The sequence below is a fragment of the Raphanus sativus genome, chromosome 6 (genome assembly GCF_000801105.2).
Source record: "Raphanus sativus cultivar WK10039 chromosome 6, ASM80110v3, whole genome shotgun sequence".
Lineage (NCBI taxonomy): Eukaryota > Viridiplantae > Streptophyta > Magnoliopsida > Brassicales > Brassicaceae > Raphanus > Raphanus sativus.
This window is the reverse complement of record NC_079516.1, coordinates 14,576,184-14,588,296: the sequence shown is the minus strand read 5'-3', so window position 1 is coordinate 14,588,296 and position 12,113 is coordinate 14,576,184. Positions and strand designations below refer to the sequence as shown.

The 12,113-nt window shown below is 38.9% G+C and overlaps 1 protein-coding gene across 1 annotated transcript; it reads right to left on the bottom strand.

Moving 5' to 3' along the window:
- Positions 1-7,067: 7,067 nt before the first annotated feature.
- LOC108810028 (uncharacterized) lies at positions 7,068-9,672 on the bottom strand. Its single transcript, XM_018582157.2, has 14 exons — positions 9,485-9,672; positions 9,268-9,399; positions 9,095-9,165; positions 8,925-9,005; positions 8,699-8,830; positions 8,523-8,609; positions 8,380-8,433; positions 8,207-8,297; positions 8,038-8,108; positions 7,891-7,960; positions 7,749-7,801; positions 7,582-7,675; positions 7,412-7,509; positions 7,068-7,322 (listed from the first exon to the last, which is right to left on the bottom strand). Exons 1-14 carry the CDS (start codon positions 9,567-9,569, stop codon positions 7,215-7,217), a joined length of 1,227 nt encoding a protein of 408 aa, XP_018437659.1. The 5' UTR covers positions 9,570-9,672; the 3' UTR covers positions 7,068-7,214.
- Between the last annotated feature and the right edge of the window lie 2,441 nt (positions 9,673-12,113).

Sequence of the window (12,113 nt, the reverse complement as noted above, 5' to 3'; positions counted from 1 at the left end):
ATTTATTTCTAGATAAACATTAGTTAGAGATAAGATAGGATCTTAGGAGAGATTTAGTAGTTACGCTATGTATATATTGACATACGCGTCGTTGTAAAAAGTTCACCTCATTATTGAATTATACAGAGCTTTGAAGCTTTTCTCTTTGCTTGTTCTTCGGCATTCATAGTTTGAATCAACGAAAACAGGAACCAAATCGACATTCGGGTATTCTTCGACTAAACGAATTCGTTTTGATAACTTACGCTGCGCCAGTTTGGTATCAGAGCAAGTTCTATCCGACCTAAATTTTTTTTTTCTTTTCCGTCACGTTTCAGAAGAAAATCAATGGCTCCTCGTCGTCAACCGCAAGCAGCTGAGTTTCCGTTGAACGAATGGGAAGAACTTCGTCGTACGTTGGTGACAATGCAGGAAAACATCCAGGCAACGATCCAACATTCGTTGCGAGATCTCACTGAAGCAGTTCATCTGCAACATGATCCTGATCGTCTGGCACGTAACCGCTATGTTCGTAACCGCGATTACGACCAGAACCTCTTTGAAGATGGTTCAACCGAGGTGGAAGATAACCCTTTTGCCGAAGACGATCATCGTCAAAATAACAGAGGAGTATTCAGGCATCGAGATCGTGAAGACCGTAGTTGGGAAACGGGATTCAAAGTGGAAATCCCAGAATTCCATGGTGGAGTTCGTGGTGAAGAATTGTTGGACTGGCTAGTTGCAGTACAAGAGTTGTTGGAGTTTAAACGAGTCCCTGAAGAACGGAAAGTTTCGTTGGTGGCAACGAGATTCCGAGGGAAGGCGGCGTCGTGGTGGCTACAGCTCAAGACGGCTCGGGCTCGAGCAGGAAAGTCAACCATTAACTCATGGGCGAAACTTGAGAAAGTCATGAGGAAAGCCTTTTTACCGTATAACTTTGATCGCACCATGTTCACTCGTCTGCAAAATTTGCGTCAAGGATCTCGTTCTGTTGATGATTACGCAGAAGAGTTCTCCTTGTTGTTAACTCGCAATGAGATATTGGATAGCGAGGTGCAGTTGGTGTCGCGTTTTATTGGTGGCTTGCGACCACAAATACAGAACGCCATGTCGCAGTTCGATCCTCTCACTATTGCAGAGGCTCACCGACGAGCTGTCGCCTTTGAGCTTCAATTCAAATCAACTTCTCAGACTTGGAATGCAAGTTCAAGATCGCGAGGTGCGTCCTTACCAGAAACAGGGGCGCAAGGAACCACAACGAAGGAGGTGGGGGAGACGTCGACTGCAAAACAGGCTGGTGCGACACATGCTCAAGCTCCTGCTGGGGAGTTACGGCGATCGACAAGACCCAATGCCTTAAGGTGTTATTCTTGCGGAGAACCAGGGCATCTCCAGACTGCGTGTCCTAACAAAACACGCCGTGGGTTACACACAGATGAAGTGAAATGGGATGATGAAGATGATGAGCACTCTGAGGATATTCTTGGAGAGCTAGCTGAGGATCGTACTGCGGGGGATAAGGGTAATATACTCATGTTGCGACGTGTTTGTCTAGCACCTATGCGACAAGATGATCACCCGTGGCTGCGGAGCAATATCTTTGCTTCTACTTGCACAATCAAAGGCAAAATCTGTCGTTTTGTGATTGACTCGGGGAGTTGCAGAAATGTCATATCTGAGGATGCAGTCAACAAGTTGGGCCTTAGGCGTTCAGATCACCCTGCGCCGTACAAGATGGTTTGGCTTAAAGAGGGAACTGAAATCCGCATTGTGCACCGCGTTTTGGTCTCTTTCTCCATTGGTGACTACTATAAAGACAAGATCTATTGTGATGTGGTGCCTATGGATGTCTGTCACTTGTTGTTGGGTCGTCCGTGGCAGTTTGATCGTGACGTCTCGCATAATGGCAGAACTAATGTACACAGTTTCTTCTTTGAAGATCGCAAAATTGTGTTATTGCCAAGTCAAGACCTTCCACCGTTACCATCTCAGACTCAACAACAGATTCCACCTCACCTACGAGAGGGTACAGGCTCAAGCAACACAGTGCTGCTTTGCTCGTACGCGACTTTTACTGCAGAATTACAAGAGGAGAAGTTTGCTGTAGCACTGATCGCGACACCCACTTCGACATCCGAACAGGGAACACTTGACCCGACTATCAGCTCACTCCTGGATGAGTTCGCAGATGTCTTTCCTCAGGAACTACCGTTGGGTTTGCCTCCGTTGCGTGATATTCAGCATCATATTGACCTGGTACCCGGCGCTTCTCTCCCGAATAGACCACACTACCGTATGAGTCCGCAGGAGCATGAAGAGTTGCGCAAACAAGTGGAAGAGTTACTCGCTAAGGGGCATGTTCGCGAGAGCCTGAGCCCATGTGCAGTCCCGGCGCTATTGATACCTAAGAAAGATGGGTCGTGGCGCATGTGCGTTGACAGTAGAGCGATCAACAAAATAACCATTCGTTACAGATTTCCGATTCCGAGATTGGACGACTTGCTTGACCAGATCGGCTCTGCCTGCATATTTTCTAAGTTGGATCTCAAGAGTGGATATCACCAAATCCGTATCCGCCCCGGCGACGAGTGGAAAACTGCGTTTAAAACGCGTGAAGGGCTCTTTGAATGGCTGGTTATGCCATTTGGGTTATCTAATGCTCCCAGTACTTTTATGAGGATCATGAACCAAGCACTCCGACCATTTATTGGTAAATTTGTCGTTGTATACTTCGACGATATATTGGTGTTTAGTTCCTCGTGGGAAGCTCATCTAGATCATCTGCGTCAAGTCCTCTTGGTTCTCCGCCAGGAACAGTTCTTTGTGGCGCGCCAGAAGTGTGAATGGGGGACGAAGAAGGTCCTCTTCCTCGGATACATAATCTCAGACAAAGGTTTGGCGATGGACATGAGTAAAGTGGAAGCGATTCGCGCGTGGCCTGTTCCCAAAACGATAACAGAAGTGCGCAGTTTTCATGGCCTGGCGTCATTCTACAGGCGTTTTGTGGCTCACTTCAGTACCATAATGGCGCCTATTACAGAATGTATGAAGGGTACTTCTTTTGATTGGAGCACGGAAGCCACTGACGCATTCGAGTTGATCAAGCTTAAGCTAACGACGGCGCCAGTACTTGTTCTCCCGGACTTTTCCCTATCATTTGAGCTGCACTCCGACGCTTCAAAATTGGGAATTGGGGCGGTCTTGAGTCAGAATTCGCGTCCCGTAGCTTTCTTTAGCGAGAAGCTTTCCGGAGCTCGCAGTCGTTACAGTACGTACGATGTGGAGTTCTACGCTGTGGTCCAGGCAATCCGTCATTGGAGACATTACTTAGTGCATCGTGATTTCATCCTCTTCACCGATCATGACGCTCTTAAGCACTTGGATAGCCAGGTGAAAGTGTCGTCAAGACATGCCGGCTGGATTGCATACTTACAGCAATTCACTTTCACCATCCGTCACAAATCAGGCAAGCTTAATCGTGTCGCTGATGCTCTTAGTCGCAGACACAGTCTCTTGACCACACTTCATACATCGGTGGCTGGTTTTGCTACATTCTCGGAACTCTACGAAGTAGACCCATACTTTGGGAAGATTTGGCTAGAGGTGCGCGACAAGGGCAGGGATGATTTCTCCATCATCGATGGTTTCTTATTTCGGGGCACCCAGTTATGTGTCCCTGATTGTAGCTTGCGGCTTCGTTTCATTGATGAACTGCACAGAGAAGGCCACGTTGGACGTGATCGCACCCTGCAGCTTGTGTCTGCTTCGTATTTTTGGCCGTCGTTGAGAAGGGATGTTGAGAGGTACGTTGAGAGGTGTCGCCCTTGCCAATTAGCCAAAGGTCACGCATCAAATGCAGGTCTATATTTGCCTCTACCGATTCCTACGCAGCCGTGGACTGATCTGAGCATGGATTTCGTGTTGGGTCTGCCGAGATCGCAGAGGGGTAATGACTCGATCTTCGTGGTGGTTGATCGTTTTTCAAAGATGGTGCACTTCATTCCTTGTAAGCGTACAACTGATGCAGTTCGTGTGGCTCAGTTGTTTTTCAGTGAAGTATTTCGCCTTCATAGGCTTCCTTCTTCTATTGTGTCTGATCGCGACACGAGATTTCTGAGTCATTTTTGGAGATCTTTGTGGAAGCTCCTGCGCACTAGCTTGGATATGAGCACGGCGTATCATCCTCAGTCTGATGGTCAGACGGAAGTGGTTAATCGTTCGCTTGGAAACATGTTGCGAGCTTTGATTGGTGATAATATCCGTTCCTGGGAGACAAGGTTGTGTCAGGCTGAGTTTGCTCACAATCACGCAACTAATAGGAGTTCTGGTTTCAGTCCATTTCAGGTGGTTTATGGGATGGTGCCTCGTTGCCCGTTGGACCTCTCTCCCCTGCCTGATCAAACACGCATACATGGAAAGGCAGAGGATTTTGTGACAGAGTTGCAGGAGGTTCACAAGTCTGTGTCTCGTAACTTGCAAGAATCGGCTCAGAAGTATAAGTCGAAAGCGGACACTAAGCGCAGAGAGCTCTTGTTTGGACCTAACGATTTGGTTTGGGTGGTGTTGACTAGGGACCGTCTCCCAGCTCATGAGTACAACAAGCTTCGTTCCCGTAAGATTGGTCCCGTGAGAGTGATTGAGCGCATAAACGATAATGCGTACCGTGTCGAGCTACCGCCTCATATCAAGACTGCAAATGTGTTCAACGTGAAGTTCTTGTCCAAGTACCATGGAGACAACGACATTCAAGATTCAGAGGCGAATCTTTTCTTACCCGGGGAGACCTGATGCAGCGCATCCTTTAACTTGCAGGCCTCTGTTTTGATCCATTGAAACAGAGCCTATAACGTTTTCTTTTAAGTTGGGCTTTGGTTTTGTTTTTCGGTTATTTCATTTATTTCTAGATAAACATTAGTTAGAGATAAGATAGGATCTTAGGAGAGATTTAGTAGTTACGCTATGTATATATTGACATACGCGTCGTTGTAAAAAGTTCACCTCATTATTGATTATACAGAGCTTTGAAGCTTTTCTCTTTGCTTGTTCTTCGGCATTCATAGTTTGAATCAACGAAAACAGGAACCAAATCGACATTCGGGTATTCTTCGACTAAACGAATTCGTTTTGATAACTTACGCTGCGCCACAGATTCAGATGTTCTGATTTATAATATTAGTGCATGAGGCTGGGGATGCATGTTCAGTGCCGAACAATTTGCTACCTGCTCAAGTGCTTACTTCTGGTTGTGGTTTATCTACGTGTTTTAGTCAACGTTTTGTTTTTGTGAGGAGAGCCACTTTATTTTATCTTGATATATCATATTCCTTCCATTTTTTAATCATTTAACATCTCAAAATATATTAAATTAGATAATACTTATTTAAATATAAAATTTACTAACTTTTATACTTAAAAAATCTATTTACCTTTTTTTTTGTTTGTGGCTAATATGTTTACATAAATAATTAACACTTTTTAGTTTTAAAAATTAATAATTACACTATCAGTGATGGTTATAAACATTTTATTAATGTATATGCTTAATTTTATAGAAAAGTCATTTTAATGTTTATTAGTATTATTTTTTGAGATATATAATCCCTAATTAACCCCCAATACATTTTATGATTCTCGTTATAATGTTAGTGGTGTAAAAATTGTCGACATAAGGCATATAATCATATCTATCTTTTTTATTTTGTTTTTGTTTCTTTCTTCCTATGAAGAAAGTCTCTTTCTGCTTTCATAGAGGATGAAAAAAATGATCACATTACTATTTTTACATTGTTGTGTTAGACAGGTGAGATGAAAAAAAGCAGAAAACCTACACGCAAACAACATAAAATGTCTAAGGTTTTCGTAGACCTCTTTCATAAAACCTACACGTAAACCACATAAATGTCTAAGGTTTTCAGAGATCTCTTTCATAAAACCTACACGTAAACCACATATAATGTCTGATATTAATGTGTTTTCGTGCGGGCTTTATGGAAGAAGGCTCATGTATTGTATTGTATGACAAAATCAAATAAACTGAATTTTTACTAATCAGTAGCTAATCAAAAGAAAAGAGTTGTATTTCACCAGAAGGAACTAGCTGATCTTCCTATACAAGTTTTTGAACAATGTCACATGATCATATGTTACAACAAAAAAAAAGAGTTAGATGCTAAAGTTTTGTCACAGGAGTTCCCTAAGCACCCAAACTTGTGTCTTGATTGTTTTGTTCTTTATCTTCAGGTTCCTTTCTACTCGGATCTGTGTTGGCCTTTTGGATGTTTAATTAGCAAATCTCCTACCTCTTAATTTCTGCACAAAGGATATGATCTCTCAAGGAAAAAAATCAGCTGAAGTAAACCTCCGTAGCATGACAAAGATCTGCTTTTCTTGTTCTAATTAAACCTCCGAGCTTGTGTCTCTGACTTCTTTATCTTGGGTTGTTCTCATTCTCGCCGATGTCTCTTTCTCTGATATGTTCACATGTTCTTCATCACACATCAACGCCCGTGTTGCTGGAGACATAGGCTTCTCTCGTCCATTCTAACAGCGTCAAGGACACAATCTGGAGAGTCAATGATCACATTAGCATCTCTCTTGGCTGGATCAAGAGAAGAGTCTTTCACATTTTTTCCTCCTTGTGTCTGTTTCACATTTTGCGTCTGAAACACCATATTAGGAATTCTAAACAAAGATATCATCTCCTCTTTTATCTAACGGCATGATATGTACCTGACATAGCTCTTTAGCATTTGACAGTGAGGACCTACACAAAGAACTATGCATTAAACGCAAGAAGCATGAGAACCATCACATTAACCACAAAGGGTTGTATTATTTGGCAACAAGACATGTCGATGGCGTGTTGGACCACAGCTGCATTGGTCGTCCGTTGTATCTCTTCACTTCCCTCTAAAGTTGTCGACATGTACAGTTATCTGAGCACCGGATGTTTGGCCTGGTAACACTCGCAGTACTTCTTAAGGCATCCTGATCTCTTGCAGTGGCACCCTCTGCTGTGCTTTCCCAGAGTCACGAGTTGGCTCACATCCTCCTACCAAGTACGTTTTGAGATTTTCACCACATCGACGTTAAGTTTATAAAATGAGTACATCAATTGATATGCTTTTATTTAACCATACATATACTTGGAACCAAAGTTTTGAGATGTCTCTTATGAAAATGCATTTATTGGTTTACAATTTTATTGCTGTGACATATGGTCATGTTCCGCAGTTTTATTCAGAACTTATGTTTCCTTGCTTGAGGAACTTGTCAAACCAGTCTGATGACTCTTTGATCATGAAACTCGTCACTGTGTGTCCAACTCCATCTTCTGCTACGAACTGCTCTCTCAAAACAAACACCAAAAGACTTTCAGATCATTATATCTGGTTGCATTACAACTATCTATAGGTTCAGATCAGTGATGTACCTTGAAATTTTCAGGAGATGCTGTTTTCTTATACGCCTTCTTAGCTCTCTTCACCGGAACAACTAGTCCACCAAGAGGACAGCGAGGATCCTCAGCGCCTGCAAATGAAATCCTAAATATTTGTTTTTTTCTTTGTGTGCTGGTAGATAATGAGATTAGACTGTGCTCACCGTTAAGGAGGTAAAGAGGGCGTGGAGCAATCACTGGTACCGAGTAGGGTGCATCAAACTGAGATGCTAGGCCAGGAGCTATTCTGTCCCACACCTGTTTCATTACAAACCAATCATTTGAGTTAACAATCCAAACTTATAGCCACTGGTCATGTCATGCTTCTCACCTTCTCGACTACTTCTTTGTCGATTTCACTCTTTCCCATATCAATCCTTGCTTCTGAAAGTATAAAAGGAATATCAAATGAATTAGAATTCTAATACTTAATAATTTTAGTTCATATTTGTGTGTGTTATTGAAAGTGTGACCTTCAAATAAAGGTTTTATACTGTTGACTCTTGCTTGCCAGGCATCATTTTCTACTGCCCATCTGAATCCCTGGCCAACATACATAACTCTTTTATAAAATTAAAGAGTCTTCTCAAGTCGGAAACCATTCTCATACAAATTGGCACCTGAACACCGATCAAAGGGGCGGCTACTGAATAGCGGGTGTCAACTGCAGCAGCAAACCAAGCATGCATCCCTGTGTTTGATTTCACAATGAGCAGAGTTTGTTAATGCATTAATACCAACAAAAAAAAAACTACAAATCCTAGTACTCAATTTGGTTCTTTGACTGACCTCCTAACGAAATACCGGTGATTCCTATCCTTTGTGGGTCTATATCTTCCCTCTGAGTAAGATATTCAGCTAGCTTGATCAAATCCCACACCTGAACAACAATAACATCCACATCAGTAGATGCCATGATAAGGATTTACATTATTGGAGCTAAGTGGAAGTGATGTTTTTACAGTATCAAAGATAAAAGGCATTGTGTTTCCATTTTTCCAAGATGATATAAGAGCCTGGATTGAGATATACACCAAAACCACCATGTCAGAACTAAAAGACTAAAGAAAGATAAATAGTCTATGAATCATAAACAATGGTTTACATCTCCATATGCGGTTTTGCTGTTAGCTCGTTCCCCATGGTAGCGAGAGTCTAAACCAATGGCTACATATCCTCGTGAAGCAAATGCCTTAAAGAAACAAATCAAACAAGCTGTTTCAACTTTCGATATATAAGAAACCAAAAGTACAAGCTAACATGTTTTTGTTTGTTTTTTACTTCAAGCCATGGCCTTAACCATTCTTTGTTTGCGTTTGTACCATGCATAAACACAACAGCTGGTCTTCTGTCTTCACTCCTCTTCTCCTTCAAGCTTAAAATAAGCAAAGGCAATCTTCCTTGCTCTCCAGCCTTATCCCCATTACATAAACAACATCTTAGGACATAAATATTTATCAGAAACTAGTTAGAAAGACAAGAGAGAGGAGTGTGATGAATAAATTACCTCAGTGTGCAAATGAATGTTTTCCTCTTTAAGCATATCTTTCAAGTTATCAATATGTTCCTTTGGACAAGACTCTAGTGCCTGGTTTGGTAATGAAAATAACTAATTTTTCCTTTTTTATAAATATATGCAGGAAAAAAATATATTCAGTAAATGTAATAATATCTCACTGCTGTAGATGGAACTGCACTTTGAAATACAGGATCTTCAACTGGCTTCGAACACTCAGCTAGCAATGGAACTGGATGCATACGGTTACCAGAGATTTAATAAAGTTTTGGAAGTTAATTAAGGAAGATAATAAATTAACAAGGTTTCTTAGTAACAAAATGACTAAATAAACCTTGGCCTAATCGTCGACTAAGAAGAACACGGAGAAACTCAGATCGAAAGTCAACGGCTTCGTGCGTTTCCATAGCTCCGGTGATTAGGAGAGTGGAAACAAGAAGAAGCAATATAGAGTTCTTTACAAGAACTGCAAGAATCAAAATCTTCAGATGAGTAGTAATGAGATATACTACAGTCTACATTGAATATTTTGAAAATTTTCGTCAGAAAACCTTTGGATAATCGTTGACGTTGACATGGAAGAACGTGGAGAAACTCCGATCTGAGCTCAATGGTATCGTTAGTCAACGTTTCCATGTAGTCCGGTGATCGTTCCGAGGAAACAGATTTTGGATGTTCTGTTTTATTGTGTTAGATGTTAAGTGCCGAACAATTTGCTACCTGCTTAAGTGCTTATTGTTGGTTGTGGTTTATTATCTACGTGTTTTAGTCAACGTTTTGCTTTTTTTTTTGTTAGTTAAGCCACTTTATTTTATCTTGATAAATCATCTTTCTTCTTTTTATTCATTTAACCTTTCAAAATTATATTAAATTAGCAATATTTTAAGTTTTAATATAAATTTTACTCTTTTTATATCTTAAAAATATATGTACTCTACATTTGTTTTATATTGGTTACGTAAATAATTGATAATGTTTATTTTTTAAAATAACAAATAACTAATGATGTTTATATGTTCCAAAATATAGAAAATGTTTATATCCATAATTCCAAAAACAATTTTAATATATATTATTTTTTCTAGATAATGTTAGTAGGCTAAATTTGTCAACATAAGGAATCCATATATCATCTCTTTTTCTTCTAATTCTCTTTTTTTTCTTGTAAAAAGAAAACAAAAGGGTGAATTGGTTTAAAACCCGAAAAAAATGATGAAATTAGCAAATTACCTATGATGTTACAAGTTTGTTCTTTATCAACTAACGTGCAGTAGTGTGGGATTTAGAGTATTTACTTAATTAAGGTATAAGTTGTGTATATAGGGTACAATTTCTCAAAATAAAAAGTATATTTCTGCTTTTTTCTTCTACTTTTTTTTTCAACATTTCTGCTTTTTTCTTCAAAAAAACACTATATTTCTATGTCTTCAAAAAAACACTATAGAGGATGACAAAATGATTACATTACTATTTCTACTGGTGCATGTCCATTGTTCTATAAGACAATCACAATTTTGGGACCAGTGTATGTGGTGAGATAAAAAAGAGCATAAACCTCCAGAACATGGCACATGTTGCTCATACCGAACGTAGAAGAGTTTTCAACCACTCTTTTATAAAACCTACACAAACCACATAAATTTTTTGAGGTGTTTTCGAGCTGGCTTTGTGAAAGCCACATTTATTGTATTGTACTGACAAAATAAAAAAAAATTGAATTTCTTACTAATCACTAGCTAGTTAAAAGAAGAGTTATATTTGACCAGAAGGAACTAGGGGTTGATCTTTCCTATACAACTTTTAGAACAATGTCACATGATGTCATATATGTTGCAACAAAAGAATTAGATGCTAAAATTTTGTCACAGTAAGTTTCCTAAGCACCAAAACTTGATCAGTCTCGATGGGTTTGCTCTTCATCTTCCGGCTCCTTTCTACTCGGATCAGTGTTGTCTTTTTGGATGTTTGTTCCTGCTTAGTCAATAATCTCTTAAATTAGCACATCTCCTAGCTCTAAATTTCTGCACAAGGATATGGTCTCTTAAGCAAAAAACCAGCTTACCGTCTATGCTCCCACCGAGGCGGTTTAACAAGATCTGCTTTTCTTGTTCTGCGTATAACTGTAAAACTGTACTTGGCAAATTTAAACCAAGATTTTTTTTAAAATTTTTTGACCTTAACTCTTATTGATAGTCATTGGATAACAAACTCGTATAGAGAATTAAGATCTTTTCAGTTTGAAATGTCATCTTGCATTAGTTGGTATGAGATTCTAGAAATAAAAATTTATTTTCCCACATAAAATTTGATTATGACTTCTGCTTCAATAATTATGTTACCTAAGTCTTCTATTTGATTTAAATTCCTTAGTAGCATGACCTACAACTGTATAATCTATTTTCGTAGTAGCATGGAGAAATCCATTTTTCACATAACTTTCGGGTTAGAATTTATGCTTCAACAATTAGTATAACCTTGTTTCATTGCAAATTCTTTCTCTTTGTTTAAATTTCTTAGTAGCATAACCTACAATAGTGTAACCAATTTTATATGTCGATAAAGAACTAACACACATAAACATAATCATACATATGCATAATAGTTACATTAACTTTCCCCATTAACTTACGTACAACACATAATTAACTTACGTACAACACGTAACATCTACATGTACAAACGCTTAAATATAACTGTGGCAATATCTAACATACGCCAGCATGACAATTATAACTTAAAAAAAATCAACATTAGTTTATTGCGAAGATTAGAATATATATATATCTAGTTATTTCTTCAACATGTGACATGCAAAATTCACCTAATATTTGTCTTTTATGTTTTATTATGTTTGGTATCAAAATATGAGAGAGCTTAATCATATATACAGATGTGAATAGTTGTAGTTTCTTTTCGTTTGTGTTTTTTAAATAAAAATTAACTGTTTAAATAGAAAAGTTGATTATTTGTAAAAAAAAATATTTTAAATAATCATTCTACAATTTTTTTTTCATTATGATTAGAAGAAAGGAAAACTACTAATTAAACATACATACAATTTTCTTATGTTTAAGATTATAGAAAATGACAATTACCATCATTTTTTTTACAATTATATATTTCCATAAAAATTTAGAAAAGGAAAAATAGTATAAAGAAATTATCTGACAAATTGTTTTT